The sequence below is a fragment of the Hirundo rustica genome, chromosome 4 (assembly GCF_015227805.2).
Source record: "Hirundo rustica isolate bHirRus1 chromosome 4, bHirRus1.pri.v3, whole genome shotgun sequence".
Taxonomy (NCBI): domain Eukaryota; kingdom Metazoa; phylum Chordata; class Aves; order Passeriformes; family Hirundinidae; genus Hirundo; species Hirundo rustica.
This window is the reverse complement of record NC_053453.1, coordinates 6,968,912-6,994,615: the sequence shown is the minus strand read 5'-3', so window position 1 is coordinate 6,994,615 and position 25,704 is coordinate 6,968,912. Positions and strand designations below refer to the sequence as shown.

Genomic DNA, 25,704 nt, shown 5'->3' with positions numbered 1-25,704 from the left:
AGTGCAGAAGGGGTTGGGTTGGTGTGGTGATTTTCTAGGGGAGTTACAGTTAGGCTGGTTCATGTAAATCAAAAGGCTCCAGCATGTCCTGGGCAGTGCATTTGGGTATTAAACCTGTGTTGTCTTTTCAGTCTTTCCACCTGCAGCCAACTGGGACGCCAGGTACCTACTTACTGCAGACCAGCTCGAGCCAAGGGCTCCCTTTAACGCTGACAACGAGTCCCTCCATGACCCTGGCGGCCTCGGCTGCTCCGGCCTCCCCGGAGCAGATCATCGTTCACGCCTTATCTGTGAGAGCTCTGCGCTGGGACAGCACTGGGCTTTGGGCACTGGGGGAAAGGAGCGTTGCAATGCAGGGCCCTGCGTGTGCATGTTGAACTTGCAAAGCAGTTCTTAAGTCATAGCAATGTTCCTTTGCTTAAAATCCTACAGACTGAGAATGTAGGGGTTTGTGTGTTGTTTTTGAAAAACAACCTCAGGTTGCTCCAGAACTCAGCTTAGCGAGCAAGTTCTGAACAGGATGTCTCCATATAGTGGTGTAGTCCCCAGCAAAACCAGTCTTGTTGTTTTGTGACGTTTTCAGTTACTCTCACAAATAGATATTGGTCCACAATACTTGGATAATAGTGACAATTACTGCTTTTTGTTTGAGGGAAGGAAGGGGAGGCAAACCGGAGATTGAATCACAAAAGTGATGAAAAATTCAGTGGGAAAAACACTGAGCTTTTGAATCAACAGTGATCCTCACCTGAATGGTTGCCTCTTTCATATTGTTATGTATTTACTTTATTTGTGACTTAAGGAACGCACGACACCACATTCAGTCTACAAATTTATCCTTTGGGAAGGAAGGGTCAACAGATGATCTGGGCTGACATACTGTAGATATAAAACTCTAAATTACATTTAGCAATTGGAATCTTTTTGCTTGTATTTGCCTGAAAGATTTGTAGATAGTTACAGGAAAATCTCTGACCGTTTTTGGGGTTTTGTTTGTCTCTTTTTTGCAAATGCTGCTCACAGCCAGAGCATTTGTTAAACACAAGTGACAACGTCACAGTGCAGTGCCACACGCCGAGTGTCATAATCCGCACCGTTGCTGCCGAAGACATCTCCTCCTCTGTCGCCCAGACAGAACTGACTGTGGATTCAGACATTCAGTCAGCTGACCTGACAGAGCCTCCAGACACCCTAGGAGCAAATACTTTCCCTCATGATATCCATCAGTCCAAGCTGAGTGACGAAGAGCAGTCAGCCTACAACGAAGATGATGCTTCCAAATTTAGCAGCAGGAATAGTAGAGAACTGATGGATGGAGTTATGGTAAGAACAGAGGAGGAGATTGCTGATGCTAGCCTGAAACAGAATGAGGATTCTCACTCTGATTTGCCCAGCACTTATGTTACTGAGGTAAGGGAGGGCATGATACTTGGTATTTTCCCCATTTCTGCATGAAGAATTATTTCATTGAATCTGTGGCCTTTATGTTAAGCTATTCATCTGAAATATCTCAGTGATTTCATTTATATTGGTAGCTGAAGAGAGAAAGATGGAGATAGACTATTCATAAGAGCATGTAGTTACAGGACAAAGGGGAGTGGCTTCAAACTGAAAGAATGTAGGTTTAGAAGAGGTACTAGGGGAAAGTTCTTTCCTATGAGAGTGGTGAGGCACTGGAGCAGGTTGCCCAGAGAAGCTGTGGGCTGCCTCATCTCTGAAAGTGTTCAAGGCCAGATTGGATGGGGCTTTGAGTGGTCTTCAAGGTCTCCTCCCATCCAAACAATTCTGTGATTCTGAGTCATAGTTCTACAAGTATTGGCTGAGATCCTCTATCCTTGAGCTTCATTAGTGTGTTATGAGTGTGAAAGTATCAGCATTTAATTTGGTACTGGCGCTTATATTTGACTTCATCTGGAGCACTGAACGCCTCACTAGCTGTTGAGTTTCTTCACTGCTCAGGATACCTCTGCATGGTGACGGTGGAAAGCTGGAACATTGGTGGCACTGAGCAGTGGTTCCTGTGTGATGCTGTTGCTTTAAACTGGGCTGTTAATTGTCCAACACACCTGCATTGATAGACTGAACAAGGGAGATGAGCTGGAGTATTCAGGTTTTGCCTTATGAGTCTAGTAACATACTTCAAGATGTACCTCAGTTTCCAGTTTTGAGGACTTCTGTTAAACATACTGCTCCAGTCAAGTATCTGTGAAATGGGAGTTTGAAGCATTAAGCTACTTCTCTCTCTGGCCTCAGATTATTTATCTCCAACACCTGAGATGCAGAAATGAGTTTATCCAAATGATTATAGGTATTTGGAATGTTTATATTAAGTTCTTCAGTCTTTCAGTTGCTGGAATTAATGAAAATTACTAAGTCACAGAAAACAGAGGTGCTAAAAAGAAGATAATACTCTTTAGTGGATAGTAAATTCCTCTTCCTTTACAGGTTTGATTAGGTTGGAATTGGGGAAAAGATGAGTTAGAGTGAAATACCCCTTCCTGTTTTTTAGAACACTGTTCTCTACAGTAGCTGCATTTCTGCTTTGTCAGCCTTGAAAATCCATCATTAATATGCTTTGGCTTTTTCTTCAAAAAAGCTTCTAATAGACAGTGCATATTCATTATGCTCTTACAAAAGAGAGAATCTCTGTACATCTCAAGCTCGCTGCTACAGAAGCATCTGAATCCTGAATACATCTGAAGCTGGGGATTATTCTTCCATTTTCCTCTTTCTGTGTCATGGTTGACATAATTGTGATAAGATTTTCAGCATTTGAGACAGACCATCAGCTTTGTATTCTTGTTCTAAAACTTTTCCTTATTTAACTTTCTACAAAATGCTCATGGCTGGCTGAATATAAAACTAAACTTTTTTTTCTATACAGAAAAACAAACTGAATTTGTAATTCTAATTTGCCTTACCCTTCAAGTCAGATCCAAGTTTGACATGTGTATACCTAAATTCTAGGAAATAGTGAACTGCCTGTGAGTAATTCTCAGTGAAAAGTTACTCTAGAAAAACATGCCTAAATTTTGTTTTCTTTAAGTCAGTGTTATTTTTATGAGCTTGCCAAGGTTGTATTGTCACCGTGGGTGGGTAGTGGGAGGCAGGCAGTCATGCTGCAGGGTTTTATTATTTCTGGCTGGGAAAGGTGCCCATTTGCCACAATGGCTTCTTTAGTTTTTCACGCCTCCTCTTCCCAGTTTCAAGCCTTGCAGCCCAGTGCTGGTGGTGGGCAGAGCTGTGTGCTCTGCTGAGAGCTGCTCCCACAGGTCAGGCACACGGTGCCCTTGTGGATGGGACCTGGTGCAGTTCCCTGGGCTGCAGCACAGCTTGTCAGCTCCTCTTCAGCAGTGGCAGGGAAGGGGCTTTCAGGCAGCTTTGCAGCAGCACGGTGGAGTTACATAGGGAAACGAATTTTCCTACAAAAACCAGGTGGAAGAACATCAGGATTTTCTTAAACATAGAGAGCTGTAACCTGTCCTAAACAATTGCTGCTCTCTCTGGAAACAGTGATAAATCCAGGTACTTTCCATTGTGTCAGCAGCAGTTGCTAGCATTCTACATCAGGGATTCCTAAGTTTGAGTAAACCTTATGCATGTTACACACAAAAGCTGAAATCCAAATATCTCTGCTGGTTCTGGCAGTACTGTGTGGGATGACTTTACACTGCATTCGTGGAACCAGGAGCGTGCTGTGACACTGAGTCAGCCAGATGTGTTGCTCCCATTCCAGTGCCACAGGAGCCAGGGAAGAGGCAGCAGCAGTGGCAGGACTGGAAGAGAATGAGGGTATTGACAACTTGTACCTGGAAGGAATCAGGGTGTTGCCAGTCTTCTGGTATCATGAGGTTCAGCAAAAAAAATCTGGAGCCAACCTCCAGCCAATGACAGACCAAGCAAGGCACAGCAAATAAAGTGGGTCTTTTGAGCTGTGTTCAGTATCAGTTAAAACTTGACATCAGGAATTGTGAAACTTCAGGTAAAGCTGTTGGGTTTGTGGAGCGGGTAAGTGCTACAAAGGTAATGCTTCAGTCTCAGAACATCTACACAGCAAATAGTGGAAAAGCCTAGTTATTCCTCTTCATAGACATAATATTTGGCTTGCAAGGAAACATTTTGTCACCACCTTGCAGTGTCTCCCTCTCCACCCTTGCTCAGCAGGGTAAAATTCTTCTCATCTTGTTTTTGGGTGCCTGCACTAAGATGAAATGTGCCCTGTATATGCTGAAATAAACTATCTCAGGTGCTGACATTTCAGTTTAATGAGATTAAACTCATCCAGAGTGTATTGCTTACTGTGGAGTAGGGCTAAGCAATTCAGGGTTTTGTTTATGCTACCAGGAATACTTTCATGGTCTGTTCTGTTCGTGCAGGACCTGGGTTCCCCAACAATAGAAGAGCAAGTTGATCAGCCTGCAATAGACGATGAGACTGTGCTTATTGTTCCTTCTTCCCATGGTTTTATCCAGGCAACGGATGATATAGATAGTGAATCAGTCCTGCCCTTGACAACTCTCACAGGTATGGCAGTCCTTTCATTAAAGCAGCGTATAGAGCTTTTGAGTCTCTGCAGACAGCACTTCATAGATCCTTGCTTTCTCTTAAATAATTTTACATATCAATGCTATGAAACTTCAAGTAACCTAACAAATACTCCTCCCCAGAGGAAGGGTCTCCGTGTAGAGCCATCAGAGGGTCAGCACTGATAGTGTAATACCTGATGGATGCAGATGTGAGTCACACCGTTGCATTCATATCCATCCATATTGGTCATCACTTAACCTTCTTAAAGATGCTCAAACCCCACCTGGATGTGGTCCTGTGCAATGTGCTCTAGCTGAACCAGCTTTAGCAAGGGGCTGGACTGGAGAATCTCCAGAGATCCCTTCCAACCCCAGCTATTCTGTGATCTGTGAAACTAGAAATTGCCAACTGTCTAGTTTGAGCAGCGCTGCCTGTAATTGGTTAGAATTCCAGGCTGCGTTTCTTGTCTCCTAAGTCTGTATTTTATATCTGGTTATAATGGCACAGCAATAGTTCTAATGGTTTTTGTCCCTTAACAGATCCTATCCTGCAACATCATGGAGATGGGTCACACATTATTGGCTCATCGTTGGGCAGTCCTGACTCGGAAGATTCGAAGGATGTTGAGGATTTAGTGAGCTGTCACTGAGAAGCAGCAATGGTGTCCATTTTCTATTGACCATGTTTGCATTGTGAAATTAGTTACAACCCTGTGCCACATTTCCAAAGAAAGCAGTCACAGTGTGTCTCTTTGAACAGAAGCCTCCAGTGTGAAGTGACTACTGTGCACTTTCTGTGCTCAGGCTGTTTCCCTCGTGCAGGGAGGACTGAGCCGCCAGCCGAGGCCTGAGGTGCCGCGTCTCACCGGGCTGTTCCAGCGTCCTGAGGAGCCTCTTGCAGTGCTCACAGTGCTCGGATCCATCCAGTCAGTTCTGATCTGACTTGTTACTGATGTGCTGAACTGCACACATGGAAAACTGGACAGAAGTCAAGGATTGTGGACCTCTTAGTGCCGCAGCAAGTATTAGTTTGCACAGGTTTCATGAAGAATGGGTGAGGATTTTTGCACTTACTGACTCTTGTAATACGTGGAGTGAGAGACTGTTACATTTCAGGAAGGAGTGAGTTCCATCAAAGACTTCAGTGAGCATGGGCTGCATCATGAAGCAGTGGTGTGTATTCCTATCTCACCTGACTCCTTAGTATGTCTGTGGCATAGGAAGAAGGCAGAAGCTTTTGGGACTTGCCTGGTCTGCTTGTGCCTGAGGAATCCATTGCTGGCAATGGACAGAGCTCAGAAAGATCACTTGTGGAAAATCTCTTGTTTGGTTTTTTTATTTCTTTTATCTCATCACTACAGCAAGCTGAATAAAAAGGGAAGGGCTATGAGAAAGGGAAGTTACTGGGACCCACCAGCCTCTCCCCACAAGCTTGGAATTTCTTTGAGGTTGTTGTGAGTAGGTTGGAGCGTTTGTCTCTCTCGCTGTTTACCTGACACTACCAGCCACCTCTCCAGACGTGATTTCTGCAGCGAATTAGTAAATAGGGAGCGGTGTGAAGGTGGCAAAGTCTTGGAGGAATAGCTCTGTGAGAGTCTGGACATAGGGCCCCGAGGCAAAAGAGGCCAATTAATTCCTCCATCGTTTGAAACAGACACTTGGCTGAACAGCAGCCTGTTAGCTAGGAATAAAGAGAAAAAGCTATAGAAACTAAAGACTTGTATAAATTATTTTATTTATTTCTGTAATTAGCTCTTCATAATCAAGAGTTGGTCTTTTTCAGTCTGTGGTTTTGTTAATGTGAAAAATAAGTTGTAGTTTTAAATGGTTGCCTAGGGAACAGAAATAATTGTATATTCAGTTTCAACAAATTAAAGAGTATTTGTCTTATTTGACTGTAAGATGCCATTTATTTATACTGCCACAGATCCTTTCAGTGCTGCAGTTTATTTGTACAGTAATAAAAAAAGTGCATTTTTTTCCAAAATGAAAAAGCTTGTGCCATTCTGAAACATCAGTACAACTGGAATGTTCATTAAGCGCAACAGTAGCTCTTCAAAAAAAAGCAGAATGTCACGTCTTATGGCAATAATTCTCCCCAACAAGAGGGACATTACATATACATTTACATGAAAATCATGTACTGATTTATCCTTGCACAACCCACTTCTTTCCTCTCAGGCTGATGGTTCTCACTTAAATGTCTCGAGTAGAGCTGAGAGCTGAGCTGGAAGCAGTCTGGCACAGTAGCATCACTGCTGGGTATTCCCAGTGTCCTTCATTTACCCACTTCATGGAAGTACAGGTTGGCACATATACATAACATGACAATAGAAAACAAGATGTAGTAAATCAGATTTCTAAATTTGGGTTCCAGGTCTCCTTGTCGATACCAGTAGATCTAGAAGAGAAAAGGAGTTTGTGTTATTTCAAAAAGCTGAGTATTCTGAGGAAACTTTCTTTGGTAACTGAATGGGCAACTTGCAGATTTAGTTTTGGGGTGTTTTTTCTTCCTGTAAGACAATCCAGCTTCTTCTGGCTGGAGAGACTGTGTCTGTGTCTGTCTGTATGTGAAACTGTCCCTGGGGACATGTGCTGTCTGGTCAGCTTTGCTGAGAGGGAGGGAGAGTGAGGAGTTTAGCTGGGGGTGTTTTAACATTCAAAGCTGGCTACACCTTGCTGGATGAAGACAAACATCAGCTTTGCACTAACACAGTCTGTTCTGTGCAGAGTCATGCCACCAGCTGCAGGATCAAAAACTGGCACTGACTGGGCAATGCAGAGCAACTTCCAGTGTACCCACAGTGAGGGGTTCAGGGCTGTTCCAGGTCACAGCTGGAAGAAGGAGAATGCTCCAAGTATGAAAAGCTGCAGCACCACCAATGTGCCTGCCCATGGAAGGGGGGTTGGACTAGATGGTCTTAGACAGCCCCTTCCAACCCAAACCATTCTGTGGTTCTACGAGCTCAGATCTGCCAGTTCCCTTTGCCAGTGCTTGGGACCAACACCCTTGGAATTCTGCAGTTGTTGAGTAGCGGAACATCTTCCACTTGCTGGAGCTTCCTACCCCTGTAACTCATCCCCTGTGTTTGAAAGGTTGCTGACTAATGCAAGGCTGATCTCACTTCAAGTGTCCTCTGCAGCACAATCCAGCTCTGCATTCCCATTTCAGTGCTCTGCTCCCTGGTTTCCTACTCTGTGTCTCCACTGGCAGCTGTGGGTGGCAGTGCCATAGAGGTGACAAGTCTTGCACCACGGCTGGGCTGCAGGAGCTGGCTCAGTTCACACACTTACTCTGCAGTAAATACAAAACTCATTACCACTCCCTCATTGTCAGCTTGTGTTATGGAGGCAGGAAAGCTTTTCTGGGAGAGTGTAAAAAAAGAAGGCAGCACCACGTAAAGCAGATTTTATCCGGAGCCATCGACTCAAAAGCACGGCAAACATGGCGGTACTTACAAGAATGCCAGCAGAAATGCAACACAAGGAGATGCAGAAAGCAAAAAATACATTCACAGGTTTTGGAGGTAGTTGCGGGAAGACAAAAGCACTGATTAGAGTGACCTGTGTGGAGGAAAACAGAGATGAGGATTTCACTCTGGCCAGAGCTGCAGTGAGAAGAGGCTCAGCCCAAGGGCTGGAGCAGCACAGCGCTCACATCCTGATCTGCACACCCCTCCCTGGTCTCTGACTCCCACCTCTGAGGAGCTGAAGGAAAATGTGCAAATCTGGAGGAAAACTGCTTTGATACAGCTGCACGCTGACAGGAGTAGGGGAAAAAAACGATGAAAGCTTTGCCACACTGGCTTATTCCCAGAAACCACCCTCCAAGCAGCTGTGAAGCCATCAGGGCCAGGGATGCACACTGCCCACGTAGGAGCATCCCTTCTGCCAAGTGTCCCACCAGCTGGGACCTCACCTGTCCCCACAGCCTCCCTGCACCTCTGCTCCCCAGCAATCCCCCCGTGGACCACACCACCGAGGGTCTCCAGTCACAACGGCGTTGGGTTTGTCCTTAAAGCTTGGGGAAAGCACAGCTCGACACAAAGAGATGAACTTTAGAAAGACTTATCTAACCCATAAAGAGAGGGCAATAAATCATAAATAGAAGGAAATAGAAGCAAACACGCTCTCCTGGCACATAAATGCTTTGTTTCACCCAGCCTCATGTTCAGCCAGGACGGACAATCTACCAGAGAACTTCAAGGATTTTATTACAGCTCTTAAAGAAAAGTATTCCCCTTCTGTTGTCAAAGAGTTTCAAAGACAGATATGTCCCAAAATGACTGCCTGCCCTAAATCAGAGCCTCTTTCGTCATTGGAAGTTTCACCACCCATTTTTGGGGAGGAATTCTCTCACTTAAGGATGCAACATGGGGTGGGATGGGAAATACTTACTACAAGCAGCAAGGTTGTTAAGCCACCAACAACTAGATTGATGATTCTGTCCTGAAGAAAAGAGAGGAGTGTTACGTGTACTTAAAAAACCAACAATTAAAAAAAAAAAAAAAAAAACAAACAAAAAAAAAACACCATATAAATCAGAGCATTAACCAACAACACTGAGAGAATCAGCCAGGATCCACATTATCCCCAGCACACCAACAAGGCTCCCTGGTCAGCTCTGCAACACAGGAAGGTTTCGCCTCCCTCCACAGACCCCAGGGATGTTGTACTGGTCAAGGCCTCATGCAGCAGGTTTGCTCATTTGCAAATGGATCCTCCTCTACATCCAAATCAATTGCAGTTGTGCAAATTATATTTAAATCTTTTTTGTTAAAGTAGGAGTGCACAGATGGTGGTTGTCAGAAAAAGCTTTTTTTAGCCTCACTGCCTGAGAATTAATAGATTGATAGAGTCTTAGGTGGGAATTTGTGGGCTGCTGGCAAGGGTGTGAAGCATTGCCCACTCCCCAAATGCTCCACCCTAACACCAGGAGATCTGAGATGCCACACAGTGGCTCTGCTTGAACAGACAGCTATCCCTTCCCACTTCTTTCTGCTGCTCCTGATAGTAGAAAACAACTGGGAGGACAAAACCTTTTTGCCTGGGAAGAAAACCTGGGAAGAAAGATCCCACAGTGACAGCATCACAGTCACATCCCAGTGGCATCAGGGCAGGGACTGGCTGTGGCACTGGGCTGTGTGACCACAGGCTCAAAGGGGCACCCATGACAAGACTCTGTACTGAGGAACCCTCTGGAGTAAAAAAATGAAAAGGAGAATATTCCAATCCCTGCCAGCATGCTGCCTCCTCCCTGGTGCTGCTCTGAGTACAAACATGTATTACCACAGTCGGACTGGGCTGCACACAATCAGGTGTGACACCCCAGATGGCTGACAGCTCAAATCAAAGGCTGAAAGAACAGCTGCAGCAAAAAAAATTAACAGAGAGAAAATACCCCAGACTTTGATTAAGTATACTGAGAGTCATTAAGTAGGTATGGTGAAAGGAAAGTGAGAAAAGAGTTTGAGCAGTGAAAGCATTTTGCCTGAGATATCCCAGCCAGCAGGCAGGGCAACACAGGCTTCTCTCCACCTGCTCCTGCACCCTCCTTCCCTCCTAGAATTTAGATTGTAGAGGGAGAAGTCCCAGGTCATGAAGTCAACACATGACAGCAGCAGACGCTAGAAGAAAGCAAAGAGGAGGCAGAGAGCAGTGAATGATGCTTTTGTGGGACAGCACCAGCCCTGACCTAAGGCTTTGTGGAGCTCACATTAAGGTGGTTCAGGAAGAGGTGGATGCTGTGCCCTTGTTCATCCCCAAGGGATAGGGCCACAGCAAGCAGACTCTGAAACCTCTTCTATTAGTCCCCAAACCTTTGTAAAACAAAACCACTGATGCTCCTGTAGCTCAGAGGCCCCAAGCTGTGGGGGAACAGTGGCTGCAGCAGTGGGAAGTGACCTCCCCTCCATAGGAAATTGTCACCAACATCCCCCGTGCAAGATCCTCACCAGCCAGGCACAAACGCCTTCTCCTCACTGGCATTTCCACACACAGAGTTGTGATCGGACAGCAGTTAGCAGGGAATGCCAGGGAGCCCGCTGCAGAGCAGCACCGGGTCACCAGCCTGCAGAGCTCACCTGGTGAGCACAGTCACAGCCAGCTCTGCAGAGAGCTCAGAGGGATGGACACACAGTCAGCCACCATCCCCAAAGTCAGCCAGGACTGTGCTCCTAATTCACTAGAGATCCACTGTGTGAGGACAGACTGGACTGGCAGGAGAAAACAAGGGGGTCAGACTTGACAGCGATCGTGGAGCGTTTCTCTCTTGACAGTTCCAGTGTGGAAGAGCCTCCCCGAGCACAGGGACCTCTCATCTCACACTGCTGACTGATGGACTTCTCAGTGACAGCCGGATCAGGTACAAATGCCAGCAGTGGAGCACGTGGCATCCAGTCCCTGTGGCCAAGGCATCCCCTTCCCCGTGCTTAAACCTGCGGTCACTCAAATTTTCCAAATGCGCCGCTGGCAGAAGGTATTTCAGGATCCAGGGATTATAGACACTGATCCTGAAATCCTGGGCTTGGCAAAGCAGTGAGAGGCTCTATTCCCCAGTGCCCGCTGACACTTCAGCCCCAGGCAGCTTAGCACAGCAAAAAGGTTAAAAATACTCAAGCAGAGGCCAAGACGGCTAAAGGGATTGGGGCTGACGGAGCCTTTCACCTCCACGCTGTGTCCCAGCGCACGGCCCAGCCCGGGCAGGCACTCCTGGATACTGGGCACTCTGGAACCAGCTGTGGTGAGCCTTGTGTCCTGCATGTCACCCAGCTGGCACAGCCGGCTCTTGCAACCAGCACAGCTGATTCAGGAAGGATTTTTCTCCAGCATCACTCTGTACTGTAATAGCTGCTAGAGTAAAAAGACAAAAGCCCCAGCAGGCACACCAAAACAGAGAGCCTGCCGCTGCTTGAGGTCACCTGGACCAGCACAGGATACTGGCACACACACACCAACTTCTGATACAGCCCAGCAGTGCTTCCATGGGGGTCCCCATTCAGCCAGCAAGCTGTCAAGATGTAGTGAGCTGTTGGCCAGACAGCAGATGAATTCCATGCTTCCCTGTTGTGCAAGATGTATTTTGAAACAGGAGGGTTTCTGCCCTCTCCTACTCTGGGGAGGCTATTGGAGAGGCTGGAGGCATCAGACTTCTCCCAGGGAGCTTCTGCAGTGCAGAGCTCTCCCTCCATCTGCCTCTGGGAAAGGGACATAAGGTCAGGAAGCGTGAAATCCTTGCAAAGCAGGAGGGCACAGTCCAGGATTCTTTAGGATCTGGGTCAAGGTTACTTGGAGCAGCAGGGAAACTGAGGCCAGACTGAGATATCTGCACTCCCTTCACAGACTTTGACAGCAGCTTTGCTCTTTGCCCCATTCCAGCTCAGCACCTTCCATCCATGCATCCTCCAAGTCAGCAGCATGTGGGCTGAGCCCACAGGGACCCTGGCAGAGGCTTGGCCAGGACAAGGGAACGTGCAGGTCCCCTGGAGTGTGGGTACCTGGTGCCATCTCTGCAGGAGTGACGGAAAGGCCATTTTTATGCCTTACCTCAGCAAGTCCAGATGGTCAGCGGTCTTTGCAGCCCGCTGCAGCCCTAGGGGATACCTGAATGCAGTGCCAGACCCAACCTGGTGCAATTGCAGGCAATGCAGGCTGTGCTCAGGGCCATGCTGGCCACCCACCCGCTGCAAGACATGGGGACCTCTTGGTGCATCCTCAAAAGCTCATCGTTCCCATCCTGAGCTCCTCAGTCTCTCTATTGCTTTCATCTTCCAACCCACAGCAATTAATTCCCACCCACTTAAATGCTCCCACCACAGAGGAACACAGCTTTCCCCTTCTTTCCACAGGGAGGTGGACAGCTGCACCTGTGACACTCTGTCTGTCCCCTCTTTGCCGCCATACAGCTGTGCCTTTGCATTGTCTCATACCCATTCACTGCCAGTGCTGCATCCCTGGAAACCACAGCTGAATCCACAGCACCTGGCATTCATCAGCACCGTGTTGCTGCACTCCCTCTTCCCACAGCCTCTTCTTTAGTACCATCTTGCCCCAGTCTCTGCTCAGCAGCCACACAGGAGAGTGAGCTTGGCAGGAGCAGCTGGACCACGGCAGGGCAAGGAGGCGGATGCTGCTGCCCAGCTCTGCCATCCCCACAGAGTGTCTTTACCCTCAAAGTCACCAGCTTGGAGAGCAGGAGAGTGCAAGAAGGAAGAGGGAATCCCCATCTCTACATCCATTTCCAATTGCTGGCAAGTGTGGGAGACCCCTCATTTTGGTAGCGGGGCTTCCCGGGGCACAGGCACTGCCCCTGCCCTTCCCTGTGGTCCCAGCCCGAGCAGAGGATCCCGGTTTGTATCAGCCACAGCTTGCAGAGACCCAAAAGCAGAGCTGGGGCAGATGCTCCCATTCCCAGGTCTTCTCCCAGCAGACCTGCTCCCATTTAAAGCAAAGTTTAGCTTTTCCATTTCTGACATAGAACATTCCAGCTCGGGACCTCAGCAGCGTCCATTTCTATGCAACCCCAGTGAATTAGGGAGGAAACGACCTCTGGCCAGCACAGCCATCCCTTGTCTGTCGGACAGGGGTGCAGCAGCGAGAGACCATTGGCCCTGCTCGTCCCACATGACAGGTTCCAAAAAAGCCACAGGAGACAGGCAGGGGGTGAAGTGCAGGATGCTGGATCCCCGTTAGAGCCCAGGAACTGAAATTAGCATCCCACGTTTATTATTTACCGCTATCCTCTGCGAGCAGAGGCGTAGCGGGAAAAAGACAGGGATCGGCAATCGAAGGCTTAACCTGGGCTGAAAAGTTTGGGGGTAACCTGCCAGGACTGCCTCGCTGCTCCGATTGCACATCCCAGTCCCCAGAAGTGCCCATCGCTGGGAGCTTCCCAAAATCCCTGGCCTAGGACCGTCCAACAGGACCCAAGTGCAGGGCACTGCTCCAAAAAAGGCTCCTTGCCTCCAGCTGCTAGTGGGGGGATGCCTGTCCCCCGCAGTTCATCTTCTTGGGCTCCTGCCTCCTATGCCACAGCATTCTATCTTTCCCCTTAAATCCTGTTGGTATCACTTTGTTTCCATTAAACGTTATAATTGTAGCAGCATTCCAAGCTCTCTCCGGGAGGGCGGTGATGGATTCGATACACTTGCGAGTAATCTCAGGCAGTTTCAGCCTGCACCCCGCAAACACACACGAGTGTGGGTAACCCCTCCTAACGGGACAACCCCGAGTCACAGACCGTGTGACGATGTGACACCCCAGGTGCGGTGGTTCCCGAGGGATCCCGATGCCGGGCAGCCCCGGGAGCCTCTCCTCGGCACAGCCCCCCGCAGCAGCGCCGGGACCCGGCGGCTTACGGGGACGGACACCTGAGGAGCCGCTGCTGCCGCACGGCGGCCGAGGAGCCAGCTCCTCCATCCCCGGAGAAAAATCAGCTCCCAGGAGGGCACCGAACGCAGCCCCCCATGCCCATCGGCAGCAAAGCCCCCCCAAGCTGGGTGAGAGACGGCCTGGGGTGCTGCAGCCCCAGAGCCCCGGCTTGGGGGGCTGCAGGGACGCACCCGGCTGGGGCACAGCGGCTGTGTGACCCCCTGGCCCTGCCCGAACCCCTTCCCAGCCCACTCCGAGGGTCCCCCCCGACCCTGGGACACCGAGCCCCAAGTTCTCGATAGAGTTTGGGGGGGATGTTGGTTTGGGGGGGACTCTTTGAAAGTTGATTTCCTTGTAGGAAAGGGGAGGGGAATGTTTCTTGAGTTTTTTATTTGGGGAGGGGGTCTTGCTGAGGGGGTTAGTTCTGGGGATATGGTTTGGGTTTTTTTAAATTTGGGGCAGTGTTCGTTTGGGGTGGTTTTGATGGATTATTTTTGTTTGGGGAGCTAATCTGGAGATGGTTGTTTTTGTTTTATTTCAGGTTTTTGTTTTTTTTTTTTTTTTTTTTTGTTTGTTTTTTTTTTTTTAATAATTACGCCGATTTGAAGCTTTTCCTTCTTTTGAAATTTGGGGGGGCTCCTCTTCTATTTTTCCACTGGGGTGCAGCCTTTCTGATTTTTGATGCTGTTCTGGAGGGGGACTGAGAATTCTTTCTCATTTCATCGGAATTTCTAAATTTGTTTGCGGGATTCGGGCAGGTTCCTCGCTCGGGCCGGCCGCTGGGCTGCCTGCGGCGCTCCGCGCCGTGCCCGGGGGCAGAGGCTGGGGAGCCGCCGTTCTCGGGGCGGCCGCGGAGAAGGCTCCTCATTACCGGGGGGCATTTACCCCGGGAGGGGCGGGGGGGGGGGCACTACGGGACTTTCTGCTGCGTTTCCTCCGCTGCTGTTCGCTTTTGGCGGCGGGTAGTTTTGGGGGGAGGGGGCCGCCGGGGGTGGCCGGTGGCGTGGCGGAGCGCCGTCCCTTACCCTGGCCGAGGTCTCCCCGAAGAGCGGCCGGTTGTCCGCGCCGCCGGTGCCGTACCCGCGGGCGGGGAATCCCTCCATGGCGCGGGGGCGCTGCGCCGGCGGCCGCGGGGGGGCGCCCGCTCATGCTGCGCCGCCCCTGCGCGGCCGCTCCGCGCCCCGCGGCGGGACCCGAGGGGAGGGAGGGACGGGACCGGAGGGGAGGGAGGGACGGGACCGGAGGGGAGGGGACCCGAGGGGCGGCGGCACCGGGAGCGGCCCCGCCGAGCTCCGGAGGGGAGGGGAGGGGCGGAGCGGCGGCACCGGGAGGGGCGGAGCGGCGGCTCCGGGAGGGGAGGGGCGGTGGCACCGGGAGCGGCCCCGCCGAGCTCCGGAGGGGAGGGGAGGGGAGGGGCGGAGCGGCGGCTCCGGGAGGGGCGGGGCGGCGGCTCCGGGAGCGGCCCCGCGGGACCTGCGCGGGTGCGGAGCCGCCGGCCCGGCGCGCTGCCGCTGACTGTGCCGATTTGTTGCCCAACAAAGTTGCGGTATTTGAGCAAATCTCGTTAGGGATGGTGGTATGGCAGCTTGGAGAAAGGAGCTTGGTTAGATTCGGTTTTGACACGATTTGATTTTTTCTTATTATAGGGTTTTGTTTTGTTATTTTTATTTCCTTCGTTCTGTTTTGCTTTGTTGTGTTTTACTCTCATAGAATCACAGAAGCAGAACATTCTGAGTTGGGAGGGACCCACGAGTAATATCAGTCCCACTCCTGCCCTGCAGAGGACACCCCACAAACCTCACCCTGTGCCTGAGAGCATTGTCCAAACCCTTCCTGAACTGAGCCCTGCCCTGCGGAGCCTGTTCCAGTGCCCAGCCACCCTCTGGGTGTAAAAACTTTCTCCTGATATCCAAATTTACCAGCTGTTTTATAGCTGTTGTATTTTTGCAATTTATTTTATTTTTAGTTTATTCTATTTTACTTTCTTTTTTGAAGGGGCTTATTTATTTATTTGTTTGTTTGTTCATTTATTTATTATATTTAAACATCTGATCCTGCTAGAGCTGAAAAACGAACTTACATATGCTCTTCCCAGTTCCACCTAAACTAAATAAAAGAAGGGATTATTCCTGGGGCTGGGATTGGTGAGAATGAAACACTTTTGCTGTATGCATTCCTTAGCCAAAGTTATCCCATAGACTGTCACTGTTGCTGCTGCTTTGGAGCTGATGCTGGGTTGGCATGTGAGAAAGCCTGGGGCCATTATTTTGTTGTTATTATTTCTTTTTATTCATTTTAATTTTCTAATTATATTTATATTTGCATTTTAATTTAACCTTTATTTAAATTAGTTTTTATTGATTTGGGGTTTTTTCAACTTTTTAATTGATTTTATTTTTTTTCTTTACATCACTTGGTCTCAGGAAATAGATTTCCTCTTGGATATCTCCCAGACCATCATGGATACCACCTTTCTCCAAGTACAATTTAGGATGAAAATAAACCTGTTAAGATGCATTAAATGTTGTGGCTTCCAGGACAGATTTTAAGTTTTTTGTTCAAACGAGCTCTGTGGTTCCCCGCTGACACTGCTCTCCCTGCCATGCACCTCTGCAGGAATTCCAGGGGACTTTTTACCAAACTCCCCTAAACACCACTGCAATTTAGCAGAAATAGCACGGCCATTTCCTTCTTGCTGGGTAGAAACTATTTATAGGCCAGGTCTGTGGGTGAAAAGATCAGAAAGAAGAACACCAGCTGCAGATGTGAACTGTCACAGCAGCTGTTCTGTTGGTGGCTCCAATTCCTGTCACCCCCCGTCATCCAAGGTCCCCCCCACCGGTCCCGGCTCGTGGGAGCGCCCCAGCTCTTGAGTAAGAGCCCAGTGAAATCAGCCGCTTCTCTTGCGAAACCTTTTTGTCACTTTAGGTCACAAGTGCTGCGGGGCCGCTTGAGCCGGGGCCGTGCCCTGCACGCCGGGCTGCGGAGCGCTCCATCTGCTCTCAGCCTCTGCGCTCAACACGCTCGCACACCAAAGCGCCGCCGCTTCAAAGGTGCAAAGTATTGAACTCAAGAAAGGCCGGCAAATGATCACAGCTTCAACGAGCTTGACGGTCCTGAGCTGAAGTGCTGGGTGGGAAGGCACAAAGGCCTTCTGTAACCCTCCAGCCGTTCCCAGGGTAAGCGCTGGGGAAGAAGGACTTAGTGGAGAGACTCTTCATGTCCTCTTGAGCCACTTGGAAAAAAAAAAACCAATCCCACGGTGTGAGGGATGTGGCTTCCTGACACACAAGTGCTCTTGAGCTGCAGAACGGTTTGTTCTATGCTCCTTTTTCAGTAATTGTATAGTAATTATATCCCTGAGCAGGCTCTGGCTGTGCCCAGATTAAATACTCAGGAGCTGTAGGGTCTGGGTGGGGCGTGGGGGTGCTGGAGCAGGTGACTGTGAGAGTGCTGTCATGTATTGCATTTATACTTGTAGTTATGGCTTGGTGGGACAAAGGGACGTAACCTTCCAACATCCACTGAATAACTGAGAACAATTGCAAAACACAGGCAAAACTTGCTGAAAACCACAAATTGTTACTTGCACATAATAATGAATCGATAATCAGTGAATATTGGAACAGGGGAGTTACTTGTTTCTCGGCCCATTCTTTGTTATAATATCTTGGTTTTTAAGTGCTACACGTCTTCTCCACTTAACCAATCTACATTTCTGCCACCTTACTCGTGCATTAAAGTGCTTCCTGGGTGATGTGATCACTTAGTAGACAGCAGCCCTAATGTGATGAGTGAGAGTCTGAGCCACTAATTAACAGACCAAACAGATTCACTTCTTTCTACAATTCAAAGTATATCAATGTTCAGTGAAAAGTACTTATGCTTCTCAGGTCTGAAACAAAAACAAACAAACAAACAAACAAAAATCTGCTTTTTAATGGAGGAAGTAATACCAAAGGAAATCTTGGATGGTTTAACGATGGAAAGATTTGTACTTCTCAGGCTGGACGTAACTCCCTTGGTCTTATTTAGTGTGTTTTACGTTTATCACAGCTGGCTGCATCTGTTACAGCAGTTCCAAGGTTTACATGCCAAGCTTTAGCTCTCCTTCCTCAAAAATATCCCTGGCATTACTTCCTAGAAATCGATTTGGCCCATAAATTGCAGAGAATTTTGGAGTCTCTTCAGAATATCATCACCAGAGACTATAAAAGATTATATGCTTTCTCCTGTCTAATATTTTATTTATATTAGAAGTCATCATGTGTTTTCCTTTGCACTCTGCGTGAAGGTTTAATTCAGCATATATATGAAGATTTCAATATATCCCAAGGCTAATTATATATCACTGTCACTGATGCTGCTGCCTCTGTAACTCACCAGCTGGCTGTTGGAGTCCCGGGGTGGAGGTCAGTAACTCATCTGGGCAGGCAGTGCTGCCTTCAGTCCCTCACTGACCTGGCTCACTGATGCTCTGCGTGTCCTTTCAAGTGATCTAATGTGCTGGAGCTTCTAATGCATCAATTTATTCCATAATTCTTTGGTAGCAGGGGCTTTCTGCTGCCATTTATCTTAGTCTCAGCTCCACCCTGCTCTCCTGTCTCTTTCCCTGTAGCAATTTCAGCTTCCCGACACAGCCGTTACTGATTACAGCCTGGTAATTGCTTTTTGCACTATTAAATCAGCCCTCAGCTCCCAGCACGATGGCCCTGAGTCTATTCTACTTGGCACAATTTATTTTGAAAGGATAGCAGTTTCCTCAGAGCTTCCTAACAAAGCTTCACAACACAAAACTCATCTGTGTTTTCAAGTCCAAAGGAAACTTGACTAACAAACTTGGTTTGTTGGAATAGATTTTAATCTCATCTCTATCAGCCCCCAACCCCTCTCCATCAATCCCAGAAGAGTTGGGTTTGACTCCCTCTACAGAAAGGGTGACCCGACAGTGGCAAATCATCAAGGGACAACCAGCTCAAGGACAGCCACCATGGTCCTCCACCCAGAGCAAGGGGCATGATTTTCAGTTAATCCTGCCACGCTGAGATTGTACATTTCTTTTGCTGGGGGCACATGTTCTGCTGGGAGGACAGGAAGTTTCTGTAGGGAGTGTGTGAAAGGAGAAGAGAATCCAAAACCTTTAAGTTTTGCAGTTCCGACAGACAATTTTATTTAGTAGTTGCCTGTAAGGACAAAACATTTTAAAACTGGTACTAAGTGGTGTTACAGACATATTCAAACTCACACTCACACACACACACACACACACAAAAAAAAACCAAAAAACCAAAAAAAAAAAAAAAAAAAAAAAAAAAAAAAAAAAAAAAACCAACCCACCAAAAAAACAAAACACCACCCCCCAAAAAAAAATCAGTGTAGCATTTCCAGTATACCTTAGGTGTAATCTAGTGATTAGCCAAAGGTCTCTGCCTGCATCTCTCAGTTTATGGTAACTTTCCCTGAGTCCCTGCCTTACTGCTTTCATAGTTTTTCCCCTAAACAAGGATGCTTTAATTTAGAGTTACTGGAGAACCGGAGTGGCACTGGGACCCACGGCCTTTTATGATTTGCAGCCAAGGAGAGAGGTCCGGGGGAGGCAGTCAGCAGAGGGAGACACGAGCTCGCAGATCCGGTGCAAACCTCAGCCCATGGCGTCCCTCCAAGTTCTGGAACGCAGGCAGAGGGCTTCAAACCGTTGAGAAAAAACTATTTCATTTCACTTTTTCCACATTTATGTTTAGCTCTTGGAGTTCAAATGAGAGATTGAGCAAATGAGGAAGCTGAAACATTCTCATTCAAGGATGTGTTGTCTGAATAATTCATTATAATCTTCATTCTCTTGTGGATTTTTCAGCATTTGAGTTTTATGAGGATTGTGGATTCTCCCTCTTTTACACTGTCTTACTTAATGTATTGCAGAAGCTTTCCCATCTGCTCCTTCGTGCTCCAAAATCTCAGCAGAGTCAGCATTCGATAGATTTAGAGAAAAATGTCCTCAATATTTTTAATTTTTGAGAAAAAATATCTTCAAAAAGATAAATGTTTCATTAATATATGCATGTGTATGCATATATAATTCAAGTTTCCCGCCTGGGCTTCTGATAGACGTATAAGCAGTTTAGCAACTGCTTCTCTGAGCTGGTGGCAGACATTAAGTGGGGCAGCAGCTGTGGGGCTGCTTCAAAACACCCCTTTGAAGAGCAGAGGATAGAGCTCAGTGTGACACCGGTCGTTGCACACCAGCTGAACAGCAAAACAGCCCTTCATCTGCTGCATCTGCAAGTCAGACATCACCTGTCACCCCACCAAGGGCGGCAGGAACATCACAGGGAAATCTGCATTGGTACTGATCTTCAAGAACAAGAAAGCTAATTTGAATAGCAAAAGGACAGAGCAGCAGGACAGACCACCTCCTGATTTTGCAGGATTTCCATCTTGTCATTTAAGCTTTCCACAATGGGATGAACAGAAAAGAAAATTATCCACCCATTTGTCCTTCCTTATCATGTGCATATGCTCCCCTTTGGCAGTACCCCTGCCTTGAAATGCAGGATTTTGTGATTCTCTGCAGAGAGGTGAGATAAAAAACCTCCTTTGCCCACAGCAAGCGCGCTTTGAGAGGTCATCCCACCAGCAGCAAGGGTCTGTGTGGCTCATCCATCTTCCCAAGCCACCTCAAGGCTACCTGTCAGCCAAGCACATCCAGGAGAAGGAGATTTTTTTCCCAAAACTCGATGTTTCTGAAGGACATGCTCCATTAAACAATGGCTAGCCAGAGGCTGACTAAAACATCTGCCAGACTGCTGCCTCTTGTGCTGAAATGTTTCCAGCTGGCACTGCCCCAACCACAGGCTTTTTTCTTCTCCACGGGCATGTGCAATTCAAAACCTGCAGTGGCTACAGCCTCTGAATTGAAAAGCAAGTCATGCAAATCCTGTTTGCACAAGAGAGCTGTTATCTTACTAAAGTTTATGAATTTCACGGAGTCTGACGGCAGAGGGCTTCATCCCAAGTGAGAGGTGTGAACTCTCATCTCGGGGTCTCACACAGCACAAGTCACTGTTCATAGTCAGGTAACCCTGGGCAGAGACTGATGAAAGTGTTTGGAAACTGTGTTAGTCCTCAGGCAGTAAAATGATGTTCCAGAAACAAAACCTCTGCCTGTATCTGTCATACATCTCTGTATCCATCTCGTCTGTATCAGACAAGATGTGTCTGATCAGTGAAGCACAGTGGAAAACACTTATTATCCTCTATTGACAGAGTCCCAGTGTAACCACTTCTTTAATTTATCCCTGATTAGAGTCTGTTTATTCAGTCTAGTATCATTCCCTTTTAACTGCTGGTCATGTTGACCCTCCATCAGTCCTCTGGCACCCCTCCAGTTTTCCAAAGTTGTTTAAGATCTAAATTAGTGAAATGAGAGTATTGAGCTACAGGTCTTAAGACTCAAAGTGCACATGACCCCAGACTTCTGAACTGAAAGTGTTTGTATTTAGCAGGTGATGTTTCACATCCTCCTCAGCTGCAGATGGTAAATTATTTCATCTGATATAGATGGATCCTACTACCTTGCTCTGATATAGTAAAGCATGGATGATGAACATTTGGTGTGATGTTTTTCCCCATCTGACGGAAATAAATGATAAGATTGTAAATAACAGAGAAAATATTCCTATGTTAATATTCTCAGTGATATTTTAATGTCTTCTTACTGTCTATAAAATACTTGAGGTTTTATATTTCTTCTGTTTCTGTTGCCTTGCATTCTCAGTAATCTGTTTGCAACATACATTCTATGGCAATGAATATCTCTTCTAAACACCTCTTCTGAACTCATCCTTCAGACCTGTCTATCTGTCCATCATCTGTCTACCTTCTCTGTTGAAATATTGCTCTGGTCTGACAAAACGTTAATCCACTGATGTTTTAAATAATTCTCTATCTTTGTAGATGCAAGTGTAGTAATCTTATTAATTTGCTGAGACCAAAGTTGCAAGTGATAGGCTATCAAAGAGGTATTTCATGTTTTTAACTGGCATCTCCTCCAAATAGTGACCTTTCAGCTCTGGTACACAGACCTCTTCCTTTTTGAAGGGTCCAGTGGAGGGAAAAAGAGTCTTTCTGGATTGTGTCTCAGTTCCTTCTGAACAAGATGGACGTGTATCTCTCAGGGAGGTTAGGACAGGAGTTGCCCGGTTGTAACCACCACAGAGCAAGAGCTCCACTGTCTGTAGCTTTAGGAAAACAGAGCCACGGAAAAATATTGATCTGCAGGGACACCAGGCTCTTTTCTCCAGAAACACTGCCTAACACATCCTTGTGTTGTATGTGCCTGGCTCCAGCCCATCTCTCCAGGCACGGCATCCTAGCACGTATCTCCCCGCACTCGCAGCCCACCTGCTGGCTCCTCCTCGCTCACATGCCGGCACTGGCTGGAACATCGTGTGCTTGGCACGAGGCTGCTCCCCAGGACAGCACAGCAGGCATCCTCTAGACACCCCAGGCAAACATGAAGAGCCTGCCATATATGCAGCCCCCTGCTTTTTGCTCCATCCCCCAAGCAGCTGGCAGCAGTTTATCCACCCGAGAGGGACGGCTCCCCCTTGGATGAGGCATTTGAGTGCTCCTGCCAAGGCAGGAGGAACATCTGTAGTGAGGAGGTGGAACCACATCCTACTTCCCCAACCAGCAAGAGCTGCCAGCAGGGGAGGAGGTTTCTGCGGGTACGAGATTGCTGGCAAATTGCTGATGCATCCGTGTGCTTGACTCTTTAACCTGAACCCGTCCCCTTCTTCCCTCCCTTCCCCCTCCTCCTTCTGCTCCTAGGCATTCCCTTCCCTGTATCCATCCCCTCGTCCCTAGAGCTGCCGCCTCCAGGGCAGGGGCAGCAGCCGCAGCATCGCGGGGCTCCGGTGCGTAGGTGCCTCCACAGCAGCGCTCAGAGCGCAGCCAAGCGCCCGCCTCGGGGAGCGTGCCAAGGACGTGTGAAACTGGAGAGCATCTGCTTCGCTAAATTGTTTGGTTATTCCGTATCACAGAAATAACAAATAACGAGGAAAACGGTGATTTAAACACACAGGCACAGAGCCATTAATGAGCAGGTGATTAGAGAGACAATAAAGGAAGCCCGATCTTGCCAGGCACTGACTGAAGGGCCATTGAAGGAGCTACTCTGACTTTGGAGAGGATCTGCCTCAATATTGTAACTCATAAGACAGAGAAAACATGGTTAGTGTGAAATTATTTGTGAGGTGTATTTGAGGGGGTTTGGGGGACTGAATAAAACTTACTACCGGATGTTTAGGGAAATGACCAAAGACACAGGAAGGGAAGGATCAGGGTGGAACAAATATGGGAAGATGACAAGGAAGGAGGTTGGAGGGATCAGACATGACAGCAAGTGTTTGGGCAGGACAGTCACCTGGCTGGGCCCTGGCCCTGATCCATGCAGTCAGGCCTGTCTTCTTATTAAATCCCATATTTAATTACATTTGCTGTGTGCCAGCCCCTGGAAAAGACTGAGGGTCTGAGCCAGGACTGGTTGAGGGAGCCAGGACAGAGGACACTGGACAGGATTTTCAAGGTTTCCACGAGTGTGGAGTGCCTGTGAAGGCAGAGAATATGGAAAAGTATTGAGGGGGAAGAAAGAGCCACAAAAGCAACAAGCAGCAAAGATACGTTGTCTCAACACTGAGAGATGTAAATACACTGGCAGAACAAAGCATCCATAAAAATGATTATGTTTGTTCAAAGTTACATTGCAGTGATTTTTTTGGGTGCCACCTTGGAACTCTGCTGTCAGTAGACATTTCCCAGTCACCATCCCAAATGCTGTTTGTGAGGGTGCTGTGATTCAGACTTAAACTAAATGCAAAGTCTCAATTGCAACAAGAAAGAAACTGTGGGGTTTTTAAAGTAATTACAGTTGCCAAGAGGTGTTCAGCCCAGGCAGGCTACTGAGAAAGCAGATGCAGTGAGTAAGACAAATTCAGAGGAACTGGAGTACCGGGAGAGAACCTGCAAGGAGCACAGGGGAACTCCTTTCCAGCTGCTTTTGGGCACATTTGTACCGACAATGTGAAGAACAGCAGCACCAACAGCTGCTGAATTGGAAAGTTGTTCTTAATGAGTTTGAGGCCAATCATTTTCAACACTTTGAAACAAGGGAACCATGTTTGCAAACCAAAAGGCTGAGGTTCAACTGTCTTCAGAGATGGAAAAACAACTGTCTATTCAGGTGTGTAAGTGAAAATCAAAACACTTCTACCATCCTTCTGTGTGGAGCTTTGAGTTGCTGTGACTGCAAAGCAATCAACCAACCATGGTATCACTGTCAGAAAATGCCATTCTATAATGGATACCAGTAAAGCCTGAAAAACAGAGCACACACACCAGGAACCTGGAACACACAAGGTTGCACTCTTGCCATTTCACGTGTAGCAGTCAAACACAAAGCCTGAAAATTAGGGCTTGGAACTTTGTTTTCCCTACTCTTGTGAGCTTCAACAGGCAGAGAAAGGATTTATTCCTCTTGTACAAAGCTATGAAGGGAATTAGAATTGGACCAAGTAGATCAGGCTTTGGCAGCTGCAAGCTAACAGAGAGCCTTGCCACCAGCCATTCCTTGACCTGCTGCAAATGGCCATTGAGAGCAGTACATACAGTATTCCCTGATAAGAGAAATACCACAGATAAGTACCTGGGAAAGCATTTTTTACAGAATTACTTTTTACTAAGACTCAGATCAGAAAAATAGCACGTGTTTTCATCTCTTGGCAATAAAACTTTGAGATATGTGCTTCAGCTCTTTAAAATTCAGTAAAAAGTTTTTATAATGATGTTCAGAAATTATTTATGTTGATAAGTACTGTTGTGTCACCCTTAGTGAAGCACAGCTTCCCCAAATTCTTACTTCTGATACTCCTTCATAACTTAGCTTAAGAGACAAGTGAGTTCACAGTTCTCCACCTGCTTAAAACTGAGGTAGGGATATTTCAATTACAGACGTATCACATAAGAGAAAACACAGTTCTTTTGACAGCAGCACACAGGCAGCAGAGGAAACCTTGCTGGTACTCAAGTATCAGCTTCATGCTCAGCCAGCACAGCTGAACGCCAAAGCTCGATCAGGAGGAACTTTGGCAGGCTGGAGGAGTGGTCACATTACCTCAAGTTTAGCGTGAACTGGATGTCAAAGGACAATTATGACTGAAACTAACACTGCCAGTACAAAACCTGCTGTTTCACTAATGAACTGAGACAACTCCCAAATTCACCAGTCTTGACAAAGGCCATCTCTGTAAACTGGTCTCACTAATTACAAGGCTTGTCTTTCTTTTTCATCCTGTGAATCTTTTAAATATCACAGTGACATTCAATCTTTTTTTCACAGACAGCTGAAAAGTGTAAGTAATATCTAGGTAATTCACTCTCTCAAAGTGGAAAGGATCTGTCAACTCATATAAAGTGGAACATGAATTGCCATGCTACTCGTTTGAAGTGATATATCCATGGGCTGCATGAAATGCACATTCATGGTTTTAAAATACAGACAGAAGCATCCAGCAATGTTGCAAAAATATTGATGAGTACTCAGGTAAAACGAGGGAATCACAGAAAATCTCTTACATGTGTTTCAACATTTAAAAATCTTTCTTGAGGAAAAGAATCCATATTAAATCCTAAAAAGTTACCTGCAGTTTTAATTCCTGTTCTTGAATGCCCAGATATGTCTTTTTTATAGACTGAAGAAATGGCTGTACAAAATGTTCTCATTTGTTCTGTGTGTCCTCATAGCAATAATTTC

The 25,704-nt window shown here is 47.3% G+C and overlaps 2 protein-coding genes across 4 annotated transcripts in view; one reads left to right on the top strand and one right to left on the bottom strand.

Annotated features, from left to right (window-relative positions):
• The window catches only part of DMTF1 (cyclin D binding myb like transcription factor 1), a 28,792-nt gene extending 22,376 nt beyond the window's left edge, over positions 1–6,416 (top strand). The window contains exons 14-17 of one of the 3 annotated variants that reach the window (XM_040061332.2): positions 132–290; positions 1,024–1,323; positions 4,377–4,524; positions 5,067–6,416. In XM_040061332.2, the coding sequence (XP_039917266.1) occupies positions 132–290; positions 1,024–1,323; positions 4,377–4,524; positions 5,067–5,176 (717 nt within the window). In that variant the 3' untranslated portion in view covers positions 5,177–6,416. Of the gene's footprint in view, positions 1–131; positions 291–1,023; positions 1,411–4,376; positions 4,525–5,066 lie in introns of all 3 variants that reach the window. The other 2 variants (XM_040061331.2, XM_040061333.2) reach the window with 2 other exon arrangements.
• A 369-nt stretch (positions 6,417–6,785) lies between these two features.
• Positions 6,786–15,012, bottom strand: TMEM243 (transmembrane protein 243). Its single transcript, XM_040061334.2, has 4 exons — positions 14,921–15,012; positions 8,925–8,975; positions 7,986–8,090; positions 6,786–6,927 (listed from the first exon to the last, which is right to left on the bottom strand). Exons 1-4 carry the CDS (start codon positions 14,996–14,998, stop codon positions 6,805–6,807), a joined length of 357 nt encoding a protein of 118 aa, XP_039917268.1. The 5' UTR covers positions 14,999–15,012; the 3' UTR covers positions 6,786–6,804.
• Positions 15,013–25,704: the final 10,692 nt, after the last annotated feature.